Source organism: Dama dama, chromosome 12 (genome assembly GCF_033118175.1).
Source record: "Dama dama isolate Ldn47 chromosome 12, ASM3311817v1, whole genome shotgun sequence".
Lineage (NCBI taxonomy): Eukaryota > Metazoa > Chordata > Mammalia > Artiodactyla > Cervidae > Dama > Dama dama.
In genome coordinates, this window is record NC_083692.1 from 40956232 (window position 1) to 40981438 (window position 25207).

At 39.6% G+C, this 25207-nt stretch overlaps 1 protein-coding gene across 2 annotated transcripts in view; it reads right to left on the reverse strand.

The window, feature by feature from the left end:
- Positions 1-25207, reverse strand: part of FBN1 (fibrillin 1) — a 258201-nt gene that overhangs the window by 83066 nt on the left and 149928 nt on the right. For both annotated transcript variants that reach the window (XM_061157087.1, XM_061157088.1), the window contains exons 15-30: positions 22651-22773; positions 21444-21596; positions 19343-19396; positions 17565-17690; positions 14743-14868; positions 14057-14176; positions 13694-13831; positions 12795-12845; positions 10792-10917; positions 8809-9036; positions 6942-7067; positions 6693-6821; positions 5784-5909; positions 5555-5680; positions 3086-3208; positions 1786-1911 (exon numbers count right to left, since the gene is read on the reverse strand). In XM_061157087.1, coding sequence (XP_061013070.1) covers positions 1786-1911; positions 3086-3208; positions 5555-5680; positions 5784-5909; positions 6693-6821; positions 6942-7067; positions 8809-9036; positions 10792-10917; positions 12795-12845; positions 13694-13831; positions 14057-14176; positions 14743-14868; positions 17565-17690; positions 19343-19396; positions 21444-21596; positions 22651-22773 — 2001 coding nt within the window. The remainder of the gene's footprint in view (positions 1-1785; positions 1912-3085; positions 3209-5554; positions 5681-5783; positions 5910-6692; positions 6822-6941; positions 7068-8808; positions 9037-10791; positions 10918-12794; positions 12846-13693; positions 13832-14056; positions 14177-14742; positions 14869-17564; positions 17691-19342; positions 19397-21443; positions 21597-22650; positions 22774-25207) is intronic.

Consider the following 25207-nt stretch of genomic DNA (forward strand, 5'->3'; position numbering starts at 1 on the left):
TTAGTTCCATAGTTTGAAAGAAGAGATAGATGAACTAATAGTCTAAGGGTAGATGGTTACAAACTCTAAATCTTTCCCTAATTAAAAATTATCTTTTCTTATGACATTCATTTCTTTACTTTGAATGACATACTTTAATTTTGAGGACTTCACAAATATTTGGTAAGCATTTTCAAAAGATACAAATGTGATATAATTTAAATATTTGCAATTCTAGACTCTTGTTTCTGACCATGATGGAGTAATAAGAACCAAATTTACCTTCTCATTTAAAATAAAAACAACAAAAAAGGACAATATAGACAACAAAGACAATGATCAATGAGAGAAAGAAACCAGGTGGATCCTACAAATGCCCCAGATTACTGTGCAGGGAGTTTTAAAGCAGTAGCACAGAGAACGGTATGGCAGATGGAACCAGGAAATGTCCATGAGTTGGAGAGGTAAAGGTGGAAGGCCAAGGTAGCCAGAGTTCATAGGGCCAAGTAAAGGACAGAAAAGAGATGTACATACATACACACACACAGAACTACAGTGATCTGCAGAGGGACCCAAACAATACCCAGAGTAGTGACCAGTATATTCATGTAAGGAAACTCTTAAATCTGGAGGAAGCATCATCCAAAAGAATTAGAGGGAATAATCATCAGAGTTCCCAGAAGGCACAAAATTGTACTTGTTCTTACCAGACAGACTGGAAAACCTCATCATCTACAGGGAAGCAAATAGAGTATCCAGGAGGATCTTGCCTTGGCAATAAGAGAAAATAAGCCCAACCCAACTGCTGCTTCAAAGCAAGACTTTGAAAGGACCTATCTGTTTCCGGATAATTTAACTATGTTCCAAAACAAAGCTCAGAAACTTTTCTAGGAATTCAAATATATTCAGGACCTAGTAAGGCAAAATTTACAATGTCTAGCATCCAATCCCTGGAGAAGGAAATGGCAACCCACTCCAGTATTCTTGCCTGGGAAATCCCATGGACAGAGGGGCCTGGCAGGCTATCGTCCCATGCAATCTCAAAGAGTTGGACATGACTTAGGGACTAAACCACCACCAGCATCCAATCAAAAGTTACCAGGCATTCAATGACAGAGGAAAATATGGCCCATAATAAAAAGGAAAGTCGATTTATTGAAATGGACTAGAATTGACATAGGTAATAGAATTAGTTGACAAGGACCTGAAAACTGTTATTGTAACTATATTCCCTGCATTTAAAAAGCTAGAGAAATGATTGGGCATATTAAGTAGAGACATTGAAGATACCAGAAAAAGACCCAATCAAACTTTTAGAGGTAAAAACTACAATGTCTGAGATTAAAAATATACTGAATGGAATTAAAGGCAGATTAGATAATTGCTTTAAAAAGTCTGACAGATTTGAAGACAGTAATAGAAACCCTCCAAAACAATCAATTCTAGAATGTACTGCATTCTTGTCAAAAGTCAATTTTGCTACCTTGCAAACATTTGAAAAGACAAACTCTAGGCAGACCAAAAGGAGGGTTAAATGGCCAAAAATAATGCACAGACATAAAAGAAATGTCCCTCTGGAGTTGACCAAGTGTTAGCTCAGTCCATATAACATACTGACATGAGCATCATAGCACAGTCACAAGAAAGATGCTTCTTGGAATGTTAACTTTGGAATACGATTAGTACTATGCTCCTAAATATTTTTACTTTTCCCATCGGATATATTCACTACTGAAACAAGTCTATGTGATGCAATAGCACTTGTGAATAACCAGCAAATTGGAAGATCCTTTCTTCTTTGCTTACCTACACAAGTCTTCATGTCTTCAGATGCCATGAATCCATCATAACACAAGCACCTGTACTCTCCAGGTATGTTTGTGCACTGACCACCATCACAGATGTTGGGGTTGTCTTCACACTCATCAATGTCTGCAGAGAATAAAGCCAACGATGACATGCTGCTGACAAGGGTTCCATTCACCAGTGATGAAAAAGTTAACTGACCCAAGTCAAGTAAACTCAGCCTGCTCGCACAGGACTGTTTGCTCTGAAATCCAAATAATGCTTTGCATAAATGATCCCATCAGGTTATCTTGGGTAAAACAAGGGAGAATCATTTTCAAGATCTATAGCATACAGTTCAGGATGGAGGTCCACATGCTCTTAAAAGACCATCATTTAATTTGTACTTTTATCTCTGATATAAATTTATCATTCAAAAGATCATGAATCTTATTTTTCTAACTTTCAAATTTAAATGCCTAAGTCTCTTATTTGCTGTTTTATAGATATTTTAAGATTAAAAAAATGCTGAAAATAAGCCTATCTACTTAGATGTATTTTTAGCATAAATATCTATTTTCAAATTCTAATTTTATAGCCAAATTTATACCTAGTGATTTTAAGGGAGATTTTACTAGGTCCAGTACCATAATTTTGGTTCCTAAACCTAAGTTTTCTTCTTAATCTGAGCCAAAATTAAAACTTATATTACCCACTTCATTTCCCATCTCTGACTACATGGCTCTTCTAGCCCAGGTGATGCAGCGGGAAGTATAAATTATATCAGCAGTTCTCAAATTTTATCATGCATCCAAAATCACTTGGAAGGCTTGAGAGAACAGATTACTGAGATCCACCTGCACGGGTTCCTGATTCAGTAGGTGTGGGTGAGAGGGAGGACCGAGATTTTGCATTTCTAACATATTCTCGGTGATGCTGATGTTGGTCCAAAGAACATACCCTGAGTAGCACTGAAATAGGCCATAAGATCAGATTCTTCAAAATTCTAATCAATGAAGAAAATCTATTTTATATTTCACTTACTTAGCATGTGCCAGGTACTGTATTTTATATTGCACTTACTGAGCATGTGCCAGGTACTATGCTAAATGCTGTACATATTCTTCCATACAGGCAATCTGAACCCCATTTTGTAGATGAGGGATCAGATGTCAACGATCTTCATCAAGGACATACAGCTAAACCATGTGACAAAACAAAGACTAGAAGTCAGGACTGTCTGACTCCAAAGCCCAGGCCCTGAACCACTCCACGTAGGGACCTGTTATTGAGAGTTTCCAGGAAGCTAAAACCTACTTACCTGTGCAGGACCTCTGGTCAGGCATCAGTGCAAATCCTGGCTGACAGCTACATTCGTAGCTACCTTCAGAGTTTGTGCAGAAGGTCTCACAGCCACCGTTCATTATGCTGCATTCATCAATGTCTAAGAAAAAGGAAAATAATATTACCTTCCTCTATGTGATGATGGCCCATGTTTGAATATCTCACGTATGTATGGGTCAAGTAAAACAAAATACAAAATTATAAGAGCATTCCAGGGCAACTGCAAGTCACTGTATCATTTGGTTCCTTCAACAATACTAACTGCACAATTACTGTGTGCTAAAGAGTTCCAAAAAAACATCTACTTCTGCTTTACTGACTATGCCAAAGCCTTTGACTGTGTGGATCACAACAAACTGTGGGGAATTCTGAAAGAGATGGGAATACCAGACCACCTGACCTGCCTCCTGAGAAATCTGGATGCAGGTGAAGAACCAACAGTTAGAACTGGACATGGAACAACAGACTGGTTCCAAATTGGGAAAGGAGTACATCAAGGCTGTATACTGTCACCATGCTTATTTAACTTATATGCATAATGCGAAATGCCAGGCTGGATGAAACATAAGGTGGAATCAAGATTGCTGGGAGAAATAAAAAAAAAAAAAGATTGCTGGGAGAAATATCAATAACCTCAGATATGCAGATAATACCATCCTTATGGCAGAAAGTGAAGAACTACAGAGCCTCTTGATGAAAGTGAAAAAGGAAAGTGAAAAAGTTGGCTTAAAATTCAACATTCAGAAAACTAAGATCATGGCATCCAGTCCCATCACTTCATGGCAAATAGATGGGGAAACAATGAAAACAGTGATAGACTTTATTTTCTTGGGCTCCAAAATCACTGCAGTTGGTGACTGCAGCCATGAAATTAAAAGATGCTTTCTCCTTGGAAGAAAAGCTATGACCAACCTAGACAGCGTATTAAAAAGCAGAGACATTACTCTGCCAACAACGGTCCATCTAATCAAAGCTATGGCTTTTCCAGTAGTCATGTATGGATGTGAGAGTTGAACTATAAAGAAAGCTGAGCACTGAAGAATTGATGCTTTTGAGCTGTGGTGTTGGAGGACTCTTGAGAGTCCCTTGGACTGCAAGGAGATCAAACCAGTCCATCCTAAAGGAAATCAATCCTGAATATTCACTGGACAGACTGATGCTGAAGCTGAAATTCCAATATTTTAGCCACCAGATTTGAAGAACTGACTCATTGGAAAAGACCCTGATGCTGGCAAAGATTGAAGGTGGGAGGAGAAGGGAATGATAGAGGACGAGATGGTTGGATGGCATCACCAACTCGATGGACATGAGTTTGAGCAAGCTCCAGGAGTTGGTGATGGACGGGGAAGCCTGGTGTGCTACAGTCTATGGGGTTGCAAAGAGTCAGACATGACTGAGCGACTGAACTGAAATGAACTGAACTGTGTGCTAGAGATGAGACCCTAACATGAATGAAATGGACATACTTACTGCCTTTATAACACTTACACTGTAGTTGGGGAGTTAGATGAATGATTAATGATACAATACATGGTGTGCCACATGCAATACAGGAGAAGTACCGGGTGCTAGAACACACCTCACTGACAACAATGGTCATGTGGTGAAATTCTCTGGGTCACGGATTCCCTTACAAACTTGACACTCAGTTTGGCTGAAGTTTCAGTCCCCTTTAAGGGCCTGAGTTGGAGTTCTGAGTTGCTTGGGGCCATGCATCAGAAGAATCTGGGCTGATTTATGATTTTGGGTGGAAACCATGTGAGACTTGGCAGTCCCACATGGGGTATACCCCAACGCAGGCAAAAACTGGCCGTTTTCTACAAGGTTTCACTTTGACTCTGAGCACAATAAAGCCACAGGGCTTTCTGCGCTACTCTTCCCAGTACAACTAAACCTCCCCAGGGCTAGCCACAAAGCAAAATGCCTGTCCCACAAAACTCCATTTTTAAGGAGTGCCAGACCTGGCTTCTATTGCTCTGTGAGCTATAAACATACTATGGTCTTCTTCCCAATAATTATTCTTTGGCATCTGAGCTGCTCCAAACCACCTAAGGGTGGAGATCACACCCTGTGCCTTTTGTCTTTCTCTCAGCACTCACCAAACTACACTTATTTCAGGCAGTCAGTAATCACTTGCTGATGTGCCTGAGTGTGCACATGCAGAAACAAAGCATATGCTACCGTTCACTAGTTAGAGCAGCGTGGGTCAAACGGTACTTGCTGGAGCTAAAACATTCTACAGTCTTCACTGAACTGGTTCTTTAAACAGATGAGGGAGGCCAGATCCAAAGATCATGAGCTACCATGAGAAGACTTCTACTTCCAGGAAAACTGGAAACATTAAATAAAAGCAACTAGTGATGGAGATGGAACTCAGAGAACATGGCTTGAGTGCTTCAGAAAGAGACTAAAGAAAATAAGAAATAGCATAAGCTACAGAACTTACCAACACAAAACAGCCTGTCAGGGGTTGAGTGGTAGCCAGGGTTGCAGGCACACTGGTACTTTCCTATGAGGTTCACGCAGCGGCCATGGGGGCAGAGGTGTGCGCTCAGTTCACACTCGTTGATGTCTGTTTAGAAAACAAGAATAGCAAAGAGGCAGCCATCAGCCTCTGACTCTGACTAAGATGTGGGCCGAATGACCGGCCACAGGTCAGTGGTCTTCCTCCTTACCTATACACGCCGAGATGTTGGGGGCCAGCTGATGGCCAGCAGGACATTCACAGCGGTAACTTCCCTCAGTGTTCAGGCACACGCCTCCTCGGCACAACAGCGGATCTCTCTGACACTCGTCGATATCTGCAACACGGAAATGACCCCTGTTGAAGATGTGGGAGGTGTCCTACCCCAGACCCCCACGACCTGGTCAGTACATGCAGCACCCAGTGGCTGCGAGTCCTGGCTGCTAGCGGCTCACAGGCTCCCTTCTGGGAGAACTGCTACCCACCTCACTCAGAAATGGCTGGGAGGTGAGAAATTATACCCCCTCCCATGTTGGGGGCGGCTCATAGCCAAACTGACCCGGGAGTATAAAATCTCAGCTCCCTGGCCTTGAGTTGGAACAACTCTTGGGCGCTGTTCACACCCCAAGGCCCTTGGGGGATCAGGTTAAAGCTAAAATCCAGCCTAACACTTTGCTTCTATTCCTCCCCTGCCCTAAGCTGCTTCCCTCCCTTTCTTACAGGTTTCTCCTAAGAGCACTCAAAAAGTATCCCCATCTCAGGCCTGTTGCTAGGGAACCTAACCTAATGCAACTATCTTAATTAATCTCCTTTTAGAGAAATGATGAATAGAAACTCTAGAATGTGACTCCTAAAACAGCTTGTATTTGAATTGTTCTTTCTTCCCCAGGGTGTCTATTCCAGGTCACTTCTCAGGGACCTACAGACCACCCGCCACCCCACAGCACAAATTCCCTCATTCCTTCCATACGTCAGTCTCCCTTTGCCACAGACCAATGCCTGACTCACTGGTCAGAAGACCAGTGCACTGGGGGAGCAGGGAGAACCCTCACAGGGGATGAGTCACCTAAGCGTCTTGGCTTGTTTCTTCCCTGGGCTGATCCAGTGGTCACGCACTCACCCATGCAGTTCTTCATCATCATGAATCCGCTTTCATAGCCTTCATCGCACTTGCACTCAAAGTCCCCGGGGGTGTTCACACACTGGCCTCGGCCACAGAGGTCAGGGGATATGCGGCATTCATCGATATCTGCACAAGAGCGGTAAGTAGGCAGCAGGTGAGCATCAGAACAGCTTTACTTCTTGCGGCCACACGTTAAGGACTATGCGTGCCCAAGGGTGTCTCTCCAGGGTGAGCCCCTTCACTGACCTGTGCAGTTCCTTTCTTCAGAATCCAGAGCAAAGCCGCTGTCACACCTGCACTTGAAGCTGCCAATGGTGTTCCTGCACTTGCCGTGGGTGCACAGGTTGGGAATCATCTTACACTCGTTGATGTCTTCAAGAAAAATTCAGTGTGGGACAAATCCGTAAGTGATCCATTAGGAGGAATCCACACCCCATGTGAAACCCAGGGAGACAGAAGGGCTTGATTTAAGGTCTTGGTCATACACTTTTAAAAGATGTGATGACTACCAGAAATAGGACTTTGTAAACAGTTTTAGACTTCTAAACGTCTCCATTTTAGAAAGTTTTATTAAAGAAGTAAAGAGTGGGTTTATTTGGCCTTCTAAAGCCCAGAACACTATCTGATACATACCAAACACTGAACTATTTGCTGAATGGATGAATAAAAATTCTAAAGTCACTAGTGTCTACATGTAAAGCATATAAAAGGTTTTCAAATAGACTGTCCTATAGCAACCAAATTGAGTATGTAGCAGAATGAGATATTCATTTATGCTTCCTGACATGTTTTTAATACCTAAAAATAATTTCAAAAGAGATGTCATTTATAATTTAAATTATTTATAGATGCTGTATACTATTTAAAACACATTCTAAATAAGGAGTACTAATTTTAAATATTTTCTCAATTAATATGAAGGTTTCATTAATACAATTAAAGTGTACAAGTATTTCTTACGTATGTGGGGACTGCACTTGTAACATGTGATTTGAGTTTCCCTTTATAGGGGCCTTTCTAAAGCAAGACCTAGAGCTTAAGAAATCAAGTTCATTTCTACCAAATGTTATGAGAGACAGAACTGGCAGATTAAATCTCAGGAACATCTAGTCCTTCTCTGGCAATGGACCACCACAACCTTTGAATTCAAATCACCTAAGTTTCTCTGAATTTACTTGAAAGACATGTAAGAAGGCCACCTAGAAACTCTCTCTCTAGACAGTACAACTTTATCTCTAGGACTTTTTGAACCAAATGCTCAGTAGGAAAAGAGTCTATACTTTTTAATTAAGGATGGTAATATTTATATACTCACTTCCCATTTTTATAAGTTCATTTAATTGTGAAGTATAACAAGTAGGCTCAGACACAATGGGAAAGTGACATAAAATTCTACAGTGGGAGCTAAAGTTGGGCATCCCTGAATAACTGGAATTTTGAGTAACCAATTATGATTTTTTCCACATGCTGAAGTAAACACGTTCTTGTATCATGGTGCATAAAAGGGTAACTCAATTTTGGAATTAGATTAAATCTGTGACTTCTTTTTTCTTAACATGGGTTTTATGTTTAGCAAAAGAAGATAAAATTTGAACTATCTTAAGTCACTGGAGTATGTTTGCTACAGGAATGAATTTCAGCACATTTGGACAAGAAGGGCCTGCCACTGGGTTTCCCACACCATTATCTATACTCAGGTGGACCACAGTGACATGAATACCTCAAATGAATACTGCAAATACATGAACCACAGATGACAAGATGAAGGTCATCTCTAGGGCCTCAGCAGATGGCATAAACATTTCCCAAGATTTTTCTTTCATTTATGCTTAGCTTTAGGATAGTATCAAAATCTACTATAATACTTAATAGTGACTAGATGGGAGAGAAAAGTGACCACAGGAAGCCCCGAGATGTAGAAAAAGAAATTTCGTAATGGAGTGAATATTTTGCCATATGAAATTCAGAAAGCAAAGAAGGCATCCTGAGATGATGATCCAGGGATGACCACGTTGATGACATTTATTGTAATTCTGTTAGCAGAACTCTGCACTCCTGAAAAGGCATCCTATTGACCTAAAAGTAGATCAATCAACCTCTGAAACCACTGTACCTTTGAAAAAACGTTTGCCATTTGTAATTTCTTTTGTGGCGAACCCGGGTCCTCTGGGACAGAGCTCCTCGTACTCAGGCGTGCTTCTCATGGGACACTCCTCGCACTCCTCGGTGCCCCAGGCTGCCCCGACCGAGCAGCAGCAGGCGTCCATGCGGTGGCGCCCAACCACGGGCAGGGTGCACTCCTCGTCCTCGTACCTCAGGAAGCAGGTTTCCAGGCGGATATCTGCCGGAGGGAGCAAACAGAGGCAGGCTGAGGAGAGCTACTCTGTTTTCACTGCCTCAAGCTGCCAGCGTGGTGTCAGGCCAAGTGGAATACACATAGTCATTTACTATAAACTTATTGACTGAAACTCATTTTTTTGTCCTCAAAGGCTTTGTGGTGGGTTTTCCTGCTTCATAAAGGCTTGCTGGCAGCTCATGTGTCTTTGCATCTCCTCCTGTGGTAAGAACCCTTTCAACGCTAGGCATATTCTGATAATTCCCCAGAAGCAGCAGTATTCGGAGAAATCCTGCCATGCTCTTTTGGGAAATGTATTCCTCACCATCCAAGCAGGCTAATTACCAATGCATGTACTCTATGATGTCTTGACATCGCTCTAGCTGAAAGCCAACTGCAATCTTTCCCGATGGAAAACATCTCAGCTGGCTCCAGCACCCTTTCCTCAGATCCACTTCATTTTTGGAGAGGTGCAATGGTGAACTCTGAAATGAGGACTGCCCTCCTTGTGATTAGAGAGGGAAAGCAGTAAAGAAGAGCCATTGATTCCTCTTCTCACGTATTTCTTTCACCTCAACATGTGCTTATGTGCATATTCTTCTGCATACACGTGGGAATGTGGGCTTCCTTTCATGTTAGAAAGCTATGGAAGCCTTCTGTGAAATTCCACATTTGGGTTGCCCCTATTAAGATGGTTAATTTCAAAATGAATCCTAGACTAAACACTGAAGCATCCTTCAACTTAAGAACCTGGAAAAAGGTTCTCATTAAACGCCGAATCCTCCTAAACAAAGAAGCAAAGGCTCAAAATGGCATTAACTGACATCCATAGTTATAAATTCCAGCTTTTATATTCTGCATTGCTTACATTATAAACCATAAAGTTTCACATTTAAAGGGTGATTAATCCTAATTCATAAAGGAGCTGTATCTCTTAAATGCATGCCACTCTTTCAACCACCTACAGTGGCCTTTCACTAAAAATGCTCTTCAGGGTCACACGGTTTCAGATACACAATGTGGCTGAGCATCATTTCCAGAGTCATGGACTCCAAAACCAGTGATCCAAAGGATGTTATTCCTGGGAGTCAGAAACCATAACAGTAACACCAGAAAAAGCCCAAGACTCCACATGCATGACTGTGGGATCTCAAATCTGCCACCAATGAGTCCACAGGGCAGGTTTCTAAAAATCAAAGTTTTGTGTCCAGTCTCTTCTCTTCCACATCATTGTCACTTGGGTTCTAGCAGTTGCAATGGAGAGTTGCACCATGGCTGATGGTGACAACAGCCCTCATTCCCTCAGGTTCACTACTCAGGCTGTTACAGTCTTTACTGCTGATACCCTCAGGAGTTTCCTGAAAAGACCTGTCTTTCTGGCTAATGGCAGGCCTGCCTAACAGGCTAAGGCTACAGTTTCCAATTAAGCAAAAATGTTCTCCTTACTGATCACCTAGAATTCTATATCCATGGCATATGGAGGATAGATTTAAGAGCTCTAGAATAATAACTGTGATGGTAGCAGTTTAATGAATAATTACATATCAATAAAGAACCGTCAGGTTCCCTAGTCTTTATAAGGAATAAACAGCTGAGTCAGGAAGGCTATTTTTCAAGGAAACCACTATGAATGTTAATAGAAATGCTGAATTTGGGATGTGTGTATGTCTGTAGTTGGAACTGAATATTCAGCTCTATCTTCTGAGTTCTGAATAACTGTTAAGAAATGTTCATTAGAAAAGTAATGAGCTCACTATTTACCTAGGCAAATCCTTCCGGTGGCGTCCAAAGTCATCCCACTGGGACACTGACACTTAAATGATCCCTTGGAGTTAACACACAAGCCATTCTTGCAGACTCCTGGGAACACTTCACATTCATCTATATCTATGAAGAAAAAAAGAAAGCATGAAGTTAATACATTTGCATAGCACAATTCTACTTTATTCCATTCAGGGAGTCATATTCCCACAACCAAAATGGCCATTTTGAACTTAGTAAGTAGAAAACTAGTTTGCTTCTAAATAATTCATATAGAATTTCTAGGACATTTAAAAAGCAACCAGGCAGAGCTCATCCACTAACAAAGATATTATTGTTTCTCTATCAGTCCCAGGGAGTAATTTTTGAGTTGTAAAAACAGGGAGTTTGTGGGAGTTCTTAGAGACAAGTTTGGGTACTATAGACATCTCAGGTAAGGCTCCCAAGTGAAAGTGTTAGTCACCCATTCATGTCTGATTCTTTGTGATCCCATGGACTACAGCCTGCCGGGTTCCCTTGTCCATGGGATTTCCCAGGAAAGAACACTGAAGTGGGTAGCCATTCCCTTCTCCAGGGGATCTTCCCAACCCAGGCACTGAACCCAGGTCTCCTGCATTGCAGGCAGATTCTTTACCATCTGAGCTACCAGGGAAGTGCTAAGGCTCCCAGGAGCCATTTAATTAGCTTTACTAGACCAGATGGCTGGAATTAAGAAAAGAAACAGAAATCTGATCTTTCAAATTAGCAAAGAAGAAATAGTTTGAAGATAAGCACAGAAAAAAATCCACCACTGGGGAATATGTGGGGCCAGTCAAAAGGGTCTCCTTTGAGAGGTGCTGAGATGTCCCAAGAAAGTGTGTATCTAGTTCTAACTCAGCAATGGTCTCGAGCTATCCTGTCAAAGCCTTGGTGGTTCCAGCTTGGGTTGGAGAGAGCTGGAAGATGCTCATGTTCATTCGTTCATCATTCGCTGCATCTGTCTCAAACATATTAGCCCTTCCCAGTTTGCTTAAGGGAGAGCATTGTGTTCTCTGCACTTTTTTTGGAAAAATACTCACCATCAAGTTAACCCAAAGAAAGGCACTTACTTGCTAATGCCAAAAAGGGGGAGCATTAGTCAAGAAACTCACACACATTGTGTCTCTATTTTAGAAGAAATAACTTTCCAAGTCAGGGATATTGAAAAAAAAAAAAATTCTAAATCTTTCCTTATAAGAGAAATAAATGCAGAGGGGGAAATTCACCTTTTGGGGGCTGTTTTGCTCTGGGGCCACTTGTATACAAAAATAAGCTGCTGAGGTCAGATAAGTTATTAACAGTGGGTCTGGACCAGAGAGAGGCCAAAGGATTCAGTCATCATTTGGAAAGCAAGCTCTTGGGTGGGGGTTGTAGTGTTCCTCTTTATTTTAGCAGGGAAAAAAAGTTCATTTCATTCCACATATGGGACTAATTGCTGTTTTTAAAATTTTTCAGCTGCTGTGTCATGTCAGGTTGTGTTAGTCACCCTGACCTATGTCTGTCTATCCGGGACTCCATGAGAAAAGAAAAATCACAGGAAAGTAGAAAGAATCCACGTAGACTCTCAAAAACGAGGCAATAGAGGTGTGTCTTTTCTCATCATACATAACCATGAAACAAACAACAATAACAACAAAAGAATCCAGGACAAAATCAAGAGAAATCCAAGTTTTATAGCCTCATCACAAACTTCCTTTTTTCTCTTCTCCATAGATAACATTTTGAAATTGTAGTCACTCAAAACTATGGTCAGCCTAAATCATTTTCAAGACACTCTGCCCTTTGGCCATAGAGCTCTGACACTGGCAAGCGCACACATGCTTGTGAAATTCATGTCTGTTACAGGTTCGGCAGTTCTCATTATTTTTTTTCTCCTGCTACATATTTCTCACTGGGAAGTTACATGACAGCTTTATGCAGTCCAAGTTAATACAAGCATTCTTCATGCATGCAGAAATTTATGATTTATAAATAATCATAAATACCTTCACACTGTGTTCCTTTAATTCTTGAATAGCCTTTCCCACAAATGGGATCTGTATCAAAAAAACAAACAAAAAGCAAAAAAACAAATCTGAGATAACAATATCCAGACTTTATGACACAATATTAGCAACATGACAGACCCTTTAACATGGAATTGATTTTTTTGTTATGAATAATTCTGAGGCAACAAAGTGTCACTGAGATTGTATAGGTGAGGGAGAAGGATGAAATGTCTCCTTGAATAAAGCTCAGTCCATCTGTGAGATTCTGAAAGACTCAAAGATAATCTAAAGAGCACACTATGGTGATGACTAAGAAGGAAACTGACTCGATTTCCCTCTTGCTGTGACCCCTAAAACAGGAATCATACTATAGGATTACTGTAACATAAATGTGGAAAACAAAGTCTAGAACCGGCAGGTCTCACGCCCTGCAGCAGTCACACTATTATCAGTTCACACATTTGTATATCCAAACAGTGAATCAACAGAATCATTAGCAAGGCTCTCAAACCTCAGTTTTGCAATAACTTTAGTCATGAACTCTGGTTCCTTTGCATCAATATTTTTTGGAGGAAGAAAATCCGTGCCTGTAAAAAAGCTCAGGACCCTTAATCATGAAGCTTCTAAGAGAGCCAATAAGAATTGCTGATCTGGGAAAGCCACACCAGATAACTACGTTACAGTGTGGTGACAGAAAAGAATACATTAACCAAATCACATACAATTATTGCCCTTGACACTTCTCTTAATTTCCTACATAGCAACATGTTTCACTGAAGTCATCAGAACGAAATCTTCTACAATTCCCACGTGAACTTAAATGAACAAAGTTCCGGGCTTCCCTGTCCCAAGTAAAATGCCCAGTGAGCAGAGGAGCCACGGCACCCGCTTCTTACCGACTTGGCATGGGGTGCATGGGCTCCCCCAGGCAGCACCGAGGGATGAACAGCACTGGGACTTTAATGTGGCTCCATTGATGTTGATCTCACACCGCCCATCGATGACAGTCTGCCAACAAGTGCCCTTGATGGTTTCTGTAGGGGCAGGGGAGTGATGATATTTAATAGACAATTAACAGAATCTATCTAAAAAATTCAAACATGTGCACTGGGATTATAGCAAGAATAGCATCATGAAACAAGGAATAATGATAGTTTAAAATTTTGTTTTTCCATACTGAAACCCTTCTGCAATAAAAGTGGACATTAAATACAGCAGCATTGATAAAACAGGAAAATCATTCTTGGAAAGATAAATACCTATGCAGATGGTTTTTGTTGGATCCAAAGTACTTTCAGAAGAACATTCACAAATGAAAGAGCCTGGGCTGTTCTTGCAGACTCCATTAATGCAAGGACTTGATTCACATTCATCGATGTCTGAAACAAAAATAGGTCTACATTACTGCTAAAAACTAGTCTTGGGCACAAATGAATCTTTAAACTTTGGTCTCAACTGCTACTACATATTCTTCATTAGATAATAAAGCTGGCCTAGATGGATTTTTTTCCTAGACTAGATGGAATGCCAAAAATAATAATTGAGCACATATCTATGTTCAGCACATGGCTGAATCTTTTTAATTCAGAAAATCTGGAGCAAATGTAAGCGTGATCTCTGAATTATTAACTCAAATAGCATATATCTAATATTTTCTTAATCTATTAAATGTTGGCAAATAAAATACCAAATGCAGGAAAATATAAAATGGATACTCTTAAATAGCATTTGAATGTGAAATAAATGGTGACTAAAAGGCCAATTGTGGATAAGTACTATCAGCAGCTTATAAAGCATATACAAGTGTCATTCAGGATCACAGAATCTCAACTACATGACACAACTGTCTAAAATAAGAAGTGGCTTTAATTTATCTTTGTGCTTTTCCAGTGGATCTCCAAAAGGCAACAAAGTACATGGTATAAGAACAAAAATTATTCCTTACCTTCACAGGTTTTCAGCTCAGGTTTGTATATAAATCCCTTGGGGCAGGTACAGACAAAACTTCCAGGAGTATTTCTACATTGTCCATTGTCACAAAGCAGACTATTCAATACACATTCATTAATATCTGGAAAATAAAGAAAACATAAACTTTTAAAAGATCTTGTCCTTCGCATGCAATTTCTTTGCTTTTTTTGTTACGTTTTTAAGGTCATAATGATATGATTAATTCAAGGAAGGAGCAAAACTCCTATACCATTGGTTTTTGCCAAAATTACCTAGTTTTAGAAAATAGGTGACTGATCTGATTATTTTTACTAGGTATCTACAAAGTCTAAAATCACCAGACCATTTAATTCACTTCTTTGGCAGGAAAAAAAAAAAACTTAGATTTGCTGAAAATTATTATTTATTGGGTTGGCCAAAATGTTTGTTTGGGTTTTTTCCTATTTCTTTGCCATAAGATGGGACAGGAAAACCCGAATGAACTTTTTGGCCAACCCAATATATAATTGTTTCATTGTGCCAAAGTTAAAAGGATTAATCCCAGTGTTTTAAGGAACTGACTAAATATTTAGAAAGTATGGTCCATCTTTAATAAGTACTAGTTCCAGGATGGGTGTTTCTTCTTCAGAATAATTTAAGTGGTCTCCAGTTATGTTTATAAAGTATGAAGCAAGCTGTAGAGTTTATAACTGCCAAGAAGAATGCAGACTAGGGATTCAGAGAGCTGAGTAATAGGCCTGTCTGATACAAAATCAAACTTTTCATATGTATTACTTAGATAATTGAGGAAGTGTGGAACTTAAACAGTCTGCTATACCACACTGAGATAAGCTACATCATACGGCCCACAAAGCAGGCTACACATTCATAAGGAACTTTTTACATACTGAGTGATTCTGCTTAGATACTCATTGACAAGCTAGTGGTCCTTACGTAAAGTATACACAAATTCGGTACTAGAGAGCTGCATGGGTTCACATCAGTAAGTATACTTCAATCAGAAGCTTACAGTGATCCTTTGGTATCTGCAAGGGATTGGTTCCAGGAACCCCATCCCTGCCATCCAGGTTACCAAAATCTGTGGATGTTCAAGTCCCTTATATAAAATGGTATAGTACTGGCGTATAACCTATGCACATCCTCCTGTGTACTTTAAACCATCTCTAGATTACTTATAATACCTAATATGATGTACATGCTATGTAAATAGTTGCTGGTATATGGAAAATTCAAGTTTTGCTTTTGGGCACTTTCGGGAATTTTTTTTTCAAATATCTTTGATCTGAGGTTGGTTAGATATGCAAATGCAAAACTCACAGATGTGGAGGGCTGTGTTTATAAAGTATTAAATATGGGAAAATTTAAAATATGGGAAAATCAAGTATAAAGTGATGTTACTGTCTGAGCAAATAGCATGCTGAGAATTCTGTCAAAATTGTATAACAAATGCTAACACTTCCCCAAAGGGTCAATATTGCAATTCTCAACTGATGATGTCAGAAGAATATGGAACTTTAAATTAAGGACTTGAGGATTAAGAAATAAAATAGCCAATCCCTGGAATCCTCTGGAAAGTGGCTGGAGTGGATCTTTGATTTCTAACTTCATACTTCTGAACTCAACCTGAAATATGAACACACATGCTCAGTCAAGTCCAACTCCTTGTGACCCCATGGATTGTAGCTCGCCAGGCTCCTCTGTCCATGGAATTTTTTAGGCAAGAATCCTGGAGTGGGTTGTCATTTCCTCTTCCAGGGGGTCTTCCCGATCCAGGGATTGAACCCATGTCTCCTGCATTGCAGAAGAATTCTTTACCACTGAGCCACCAGGGAAGTCCTGAAATAGGAACATCCTTCTGATGATAATGGGTCCAACTTTGGAATAGACACTAGAACACTGAAAGAAGAATCCCTTCTGCCTCCCATACTCTCTGTTTGCTTTGCATGGGGTGATTTCAGGATAAAGCTAAGACATCTTTGTGTCTTTCTGGCATGTCCAAATAAACAATGATTTTTCAAGTCTGCCAATGTAGAGACGCTCTTATAGAAAAATGAAATCGTAAAATTTCTTTTGAGGTGAGTCTAGTTTGACAGTACTATGTGTACTCAAATAACAACCGTACTCTCCCAAAAAAGGGGGGCCCTAAAATTAAAGGTATGAGAGAGAAAGAAATCATTTCTCAAAATTCAGTATATATCATAAATGTACTTTTCCTTCTGAAAGGCCAGGTTTGGGCCAGCAATAAAAGTTAGGGAGACAAAAAGAAATCCACTAGTCAAAATAAGAGGGTGTTGTGGTAAGTCTGTGGCTCCCCTGATCTGCTGCTATCCTCCATTTTCTTAGGTACTTACTTAGCCTGAAACTCGGGTGAAAGTTGATTTGAATGTGGGCAGAGAAGATGCTCTGATTTGTTGTTAGTTCTTCTTATGTGACTGCAAATGCCACATATTAAGAAGGAAAGTGGGTAAAAATACTTAAAAGTAAGATTTCTGCTTCTTTGAAAATAAGTGCTATGTCTACTTTGCCCACAATGACAACTGGTAGCAGCCTTAACAACAAAGGCATCCGGTAGGGTAGCACTCAGCTTCAACCTGCACAGTTAGAGAACTGTACACTGTATAAGAGGGACGGTTGCCATGGTCCACCCTTGATGGAGTTAAACAAAAGATATAAGCCGTCAGGATGCAGCTATGCTGATACCTGAAGTATAGAGCATCCATCTGTCAAGTCCTTAAGGTACTCAAGCAGGTTGCTCAAGCAACAAAAGAAAGAATGCATGATGCCTGAAATGTCTTAGAAAACAGTGAAGCTTCTTACCAACACAGTTTTTCCCAGTGGAATCCACTTCATATCCTGAATTGCATATACATTTGTAGGTCCCACGGAGATTTTCACAAATTCCATTTGGGCAAATATCAGGATCTAATGCACATTCATTTATATCTGGACCAGAAAAAAAGCTCATAAGCATTAACATGCTAAAGTAAATGTCAAACAGACTGTCAGAAAATTACAATAAATGTAAAGACATCAGGACCTTGTGAAAATAAGAAAGCTTCTCCTTGATAAGAAACTTGATCCCTTTTTTCTTACTGCAAGATACTCTGAATCAAGTCTTTCCTCCATCAGTCCCTGAGAGGAAACTGGCATCTGAGCTAGAACTACAAGGTTACCAACCCTTAATTAAAAGGAGAACCCCTGGACTTTCTCTTGTCTAAACACTAAGATGGGAAAGTAGATCAAATACAAAGTTCCTACAACTGGTTTCCCTGCCATCAGCTTGTCCCTCTTCAATCTATCTTCTATATTGCCACCAGACTTAGCCTAAAAACAAAGTGACTGTGTCATTCTCAAGGTTCAGACTTTTTTTTTTTTTCCAGCTGTAAAACATCTTTATTGTGGATCATAGATAAACCATTACTTTAAAAACCACTTCCAATTATGGTTCAGACTTTTGTAGGTTCAATAATATCCTCAAGATTAAATTAAAATATGAATGCCATTTATTCACTGTAAATCTTTTACTCTGCCGTGAACAACACATAATGCCCTCTTCACTCTGTGTTGGGAATGCCTGGAGCAAGCCTAATCATTGGTTCAAAACATGCACAATCATCACCTGCTCTGGAAAAACCTCTGCTACTTTGGCCGGATGAGGATGGGTCCTCCCTCTTCTGGGGGCTCCCAGACCAAGGAGAGCTCTAATAGTCAAGGGTGATGCAAAGTGACCATCAGTGAGTGACTAGTCTCAAATCTTGTTCCCTGACTCTTCTATAAATCAAGATTGACCTTTTTTCTTCTTCAGATTCCTTTCACAACTTATTTATTCCCTACTAATTCTTTATTCATTATACAGTTCCTTACTTCTCTTTTCTCCTCCAAATATCCACCTCCAACCCTTCCTCATCCATACACACTGATGAAATCAATCAAGAGAATGAACTGACAATCAGTTCAGCCATAATTCTCTTGAATCAAATCATTTAGTTTTATGTTAATAAAGTAATCTCTTCCTCTTTCTTATCTGTTTTTACACTTGTTCCAATTCTCCCTTTTAATTTCTTTTATGCCACCAGTATTTCTCTAGTTCTAACTCCTACACTTAAAAACATTTCATTTTCTTTCAGCTAACTGCAATCACTGCCTGCTACAAAATACAAGATGGCTCCCTATTGCCATCTGTTAATGACTGACCACTTGCTAGTTAAGAAAATGTTCAACATGTGCAGGGGTTCACCTGAACTTGTAACCCTGAATTGTGCTTGACAGCCGTAGACCCAAAGGAGGGCCAGGCTGCCCCTTCTCATAAATGAGCCACCACAGCCACTGTATCTCATTCACATCGACCCCCCTGGGAGAGGACCCAACGCTTCAGTATGAAGCCCTGCACCCACATCCAGCAACCCCAGGACCCACTGTGCCACTGTTCTGTTCTGCCACTGGGGGTTTCCAAGTGTCCCAGGCAGATCACACAGTGATCGTCAGAGAGGGGGTTCAGATCAGACTGGTGTAAATGGACCAACTGGAGACCCCAGGAAGGCCCAGGGCAGCCTCTGCACATGCTTAAGGTAGTAAATTTCAAAACAAGTCCTTACCGCTGCCTGCTGACGTTATTCCTGGCCCACTGCTGCAGAGCGCCTGATACTCCGCTGCAATAAATTAACAGATAGTAAATGATTCCCTTGTTTGCAGAACAGGTCGATCCTGCCCATGGCTTTGCACACATCATTTCCTCCAAAGTGAGTGGAACTGAAATAAAGTGGTAACGGAAAAGGAGGCATCCCCCCAGGGGGAGTCACACCAGGCTCCCATTTAAAGGCTCCACAATCACCGTGGAAAACGACTTGTAAGGATATACGCAAGTTCCAGCAATTCCTTGTGCAAAGCGCTTTAGGAAAAGGTGTTTTTCCTATGACTTGATTTTGTTCACCAGGGAACACTTTACACTTACAATGAAATGTGCCTGTTAAAACGTGGTTTCTTAACTGTTAATAAAACTCTCTCCCACCATCTTGGGAATACATTTTTTCTTAGTTCAAGCTATTTTTTTTCAGAACAAGTTCTTAACATTTTCTCATTTCTCTCTGCAAATTCTCTAGCCTTTCCTCACAAGAATACGAGGGTGTGTACACCTGCATGTATGTGTATTTTTAGAGTTAATATTCATCAGGATGCCAGACTCATTCTATATATTAAATCCATAGGGAAAGTATTGCATAATGTTAAAACTGAATCTTATTGAGGAAATGGCAGTATATAGAATATGTTCCCAAATTTGTGATGAAATCAGAGGTCTATTTCTTATAATTCATACAGTGTTTTAAACACAATTCCAACAATATTTAGATGAATCTAAGAGTGAATGATGGAAATAGAGAACTAATAGGAAATCATACTTAATCCCAGGAAAAGAAACTAATTTTCCCATAGTTGCCTATGGATTCAGGCAACTACAAAGTTTCATAGTCAAATGTAGTATTGTTGCAAACATGCATTTTATTGATTAGTAATCATATAGTTAATGATAATTTGCATATTATTCACCAGGCGAAGTAGTCATCCAAAATAAAGCTTACTTTCTTTAACTGGCATTCCCCCAATTTAAAGATTTTAAAAGTCTTCCATTTCACTTTCTCTAACTTCTTATAACAGATTATAATTTGTCTGATTTCAAATAATAACATTCTCAAAATGGCAAATGCTTAAAAATTGTGAGTTCATCTTTAATTGATAGTATCTAGGCCAGAAATAAACTAACTGTATCTTAGACGTAAATCAACCAGTCAGAGCTATGTGTTTTCAATATTAGGACCTAATCTATTTTAGGACATTAAAATCCAATAGCCAAGGTACCTTAAAATTACGTTCAAATGTTGACAGTCTATTGCTTTCATTTCAATAAACTATTTTTGCCTTACAAATAGAAATAATTTACAACTGGAGAGGACCTTCTGAATTATCTAGAACAATTCATTTTCAGATTAAAAGGCCAAGTATCCCTTTTCCATATTAATCAATTTTATAATTGTTTACTAATGTAAACCATCTCAAATCCTTTTGAAGTTAGGTGAGAAAAATTCCTAAATAAACAAAAATTCACAAAAAACCCTGAACCCTCCAATTAAGTAATTTGCCTGCTTGTGGCTGGAGAGCAGAATTCTGACTCACTGACCAGTGTTCTTTTCGCTAAGCTATGTCACTTTGAATTGAGAAAAATACTTTTTCCCTAGAGTGGAATAAAATCATTTAGGGAACGCACACCTAAGTCAACATGAAGGATCTGAACAAAATTCACAAGTGAACTTTTGGAAAAAAGTTGGAAACAGTCAAGTAATCTGAAAATTATTTATTTTTACACTCTGTAAAATTCTACTTTTGTAATAGCTCCTGCAAAATGTAACACCGTGAAACAACTTTAGAAAACAAGGTGAGTTGCATGTACCCTAAAGAACATGAATATTACTGAGCTGGAGAAATTCAGATGGGAAGCATAAATGTGCAGCCTAATCCAGATGATAGCTGAGTTGGTGGGTAATGTGTGATCAAAGCCTGACCAGCCCTTTTCAAGACCCCTGCAAGGTATGTGAGGTACCTGTAGAGTATCATGTAATCTTTCCCCGTGACTTCCATAACTGCAAAGACTGAAGATGGGGCAGAAGGCTGGCAGTAGGAGGGCATCCCCATGATACAACATACCTGAATTCTGTGAAGGACATGGTTGGCAAGGTTCCCCGAAAGCATACTCGGTGCTGGCACAGCAGCATTCAGACTTGGTAACAGCACCAAACAAGGGTTTCACACACTGGCCTCTTTTATATCCACCATAGCATGTGCTCCGCATGTGTGTGTCTGAGCAGGAAGAAGCATCTGTCATCACACTATCATTTCCAGCAGACAGGAACCCCCCAGGTTAAAGTTGAAGCTGGCTTTATTTAGCCATTGTCACTGTTCTTACAGAGAATGCCTCTGGTATTAGGCCTCAATAGAAAACAAAACAAATTCTTCAGCTTCCAAGCATTGGAAACCAATTACTAGACTCTTCCAGTTTTCTAGGGACTAGTATGGTTTAGCCACTGTGAGATTCTTAAGGGCTAGGATTATACCTCACTCATTGTTTTCTTCCCCAGGCTTGTACAGAGAAGGCAGTTAATAAATGATGAATGAACGATGGATGATCATTCAATCTCACCATATGACAAAAAAGATTTTATTAGAAATACAGCCCACCCCAACATAATTACACAATTACTGAGTATCTGAATTAGATGTACTTTCAAAAAGGAGGATGTTTAATCTGTAAAATTATGTAAATCTTAGATATTGGTCTAACTAAGCAGTGTCATCTTTACCACCAGGAGGGGATTTCCAGCTATGACCAATCTTTTCCCAGTTCAAAGGGGATTGGGAAAAATCCCCTTTCTTAAGAATAATTTGGATAAAATTTGTATCTATTTATTAATAAATCTGAAACTTCTTATAAAGCCACAAAAAAACTATTATCATATGAGTTTCTTGATCATCCATATCCTCCTTTGAATTCTCTACCTCCCTTTGGACATTCAGTTCCTTAGATGAAAATGAAATGTTCATTGGGAGATAATTAGGGACATATAGTCAATTCAAAGACCATTATCAACAAAGGAGGACTAGAGAAAACTGAGGACAACTAGGACAAGGAAGAAGGAGAGGTGTGGAATCCTTTGGTTTTCACTTATCTCAGCTCATCTTTCTATCCCTTGAATTAATATTCACTTTATACAAGAAAAAAACTGACCCTGTTGGTCTGTTGCCCACTGTTATTAATTGTGTCATACCTGCTGCAGTAGAGTACATTTGTTATTGGTTGATTTTACTGACAGAGGGCAAATCTCTATTGTACATTTAGTTATGGCTGTAATCTTACCAACACACACACGTCCATCCAGACCCACGGCCAGTCCAGGGAAGCATTCACATCGGTAGGAACCATCAGTGTTGACACAACGCCCATTCATGCAGATCCCAGGTGTTTCACACTCATTAATATCTGTGGTGGGGAGAAGCACTTATTAAAAATGAAGTCACTTCATCTAAAACCATAATGTGCTTACAAGTCTAAGACTTGAAAATGGAGAAGATTGACAATAATGTGCAGCATCAACAAGAAAAGTTCAGTGAGATGCATTTCATTTTCCTTTGAGGAAAGAGGAACGAAAACTGAGATAAACTGAGTTTATTTCTTTTCCATATAAAGCTATTTCAGTAACATTCTCCTGAGATTTTTTTTAAAATCCAAAGTAAGAACCATAAAGCAAAAACAGAATTGGAAGAAGAAGGAAAGTGACAGCTAAAAGACAAAAGTCTTGTGTAATGTTTCACATGGCAATTCTTCCAGGACTGTCAGAAATCTAGCTTGAAAATAAACTGCATCTTTGACCTGGGCAGGAAGCTTCTCCCTTTGGCATCCAATACTCAGACTGGTGTCCATTCCAGTTATCACTCACGCCTTAACTCACGCCTTAAATCTCTGGGACAATTAGAATGGCATGAGGAGACACAGAACTAAAGCTTAGATGCAACACCATAAGAAAGGAACAGAAAATGAATATAGATGATTTTGATGACCGTTCCAAGCCAACAACAGCAGTGTAAGCAAATGGAACCCAGCAAAGAAAAATCTCTCTTACATATTACAAATATTTTACAGTATCATATGTGTATATTAGGGAGGCCTGATAAAAGACTTTATTGGGCACATACTAATAATAGCAGATATTTTCCCCCTCAATATGGGTAAGTAGAAATGATACCAAAATTCTGTTTTGGAAAACATATAACACTTAGAAACAAGTCATTTTATAACAACTCCTTTTATAATATACAACTAGTATATGTGAATATTTCCTTTCTTCTGACCTTAAAAAGGCAAATTGAGACTGAAACACCTCTGCGTTTTACTCAGCTTGTGTTATTTGGCACAAAATACATTCAGATGGTCCAAGATTCCATATACAGATTGTATTTTAAAACAGCAGTTATATTTAAATACATGAACTCAAATTGGTTCAGTTATTCAGGTCACTTTTTTGTTCAAATTGAGATCTACAGTAAAACAGTAGTGACTACAGCCTGAAAAGTAATACAAAGGTTTTTTACTGGGGACAGAGATGGAACGGAGATCCAGAGAGCATTGCTCAAAATGAGCGGCCTCAACCTTCAGAGAGTGATCAAGGGAGGCCAGGCTGGTCATCAGATTAGTTAACTGTAGAGATTAAATTAGCATTGTTCATTCAGCTTTGAACAGTCACATCTTTGGGGTATCAGAACCAAGTCCTTAGCACTCAGAGAAAATCTTATTTTGTGATATCAAGAGAAAAAATATGGAAAAGAAATACAGCATACAAGAAATTTCTTTCCTTTTTCTTCCTTTATTCTTATTACAGTATATGCATTCCATTTACTCTATATATCAAAATAAAGAAGACATAGGGAAGAATAGGAAGCATTCTTCCTTTCTCTTTCTAGCTCTGTTTCTTAAGCTAGAATGGTAAAGTCAGAGCAGAACTTTTAATCACCAGGCAGTTTCAAATGAATGGAACAATCCGTTTATCATTAAGACACTAGTTCACTGATGGCAAACATTTGCAAAACCTAGTTTCACCTATGAGGTCATAATGCGCTCTAAAACAGTTATATCAGCCTCATCTATTGGCCCCCTTGAAGAGGTTATGGCCTGGGTCACTGGCAGCCTGTAGGCATCGAAAGGGAATCTTAGCAAGCTCCAAGGTAAGAGGAGTGTGTGTTCTCAAAAAAGGTCTGTTCACAAAGGGGCTTTCACATTTCCTTGTGTTATTTTGTTTGGAAGCCTAGTTCCAAATATTCCAGCAATCTTTCCCTTCCCCTTTCTCTCTCACTTGCACAGCACTTAATCTAACAATCTGGAGCTTTGTTGTATGCTGTCTTAATATTTCCATGTGTTAATCTTGTCTTCCTGACTATAAGCTCCTCCCGACACATAGCCCAAAAGTACGGAAACCAATTTCCTACTTCTAACTTAAAAAAAAAGAAAAAAGCTTCTCTTGCTGTGAAGGCAGATTTGCACAATGTTAAGAGCCACTGATGTGAAGGTCATGGAGAATGTAGGTAAACAACCAAGGGCTAGAAGCTCTTTTAAGCCTAGAGAAAATACACATCATGCAGAAGACTTAGTAAACACAGGGCTTTCTACCAGAACATCTTTACCAAAGCTGCCCAGCAGGGGCACTCAGAGGAGCACCATACAACTTTCTCCTGCCTTCTCGATCTTGAACCGCTTAACACTCTACACTTATACATCTGAAGCTACGAGCAGAAGGCTTTGAATGCATGCCATATTTTAGCAGATTTCCTGGACCTGTTCTGAGTATGAGGTTCCTTGAAAGTCTGGTTCCAACTCAGATCTTGGACACACATGCAATAGTTACTCATCCTTGACTACATTA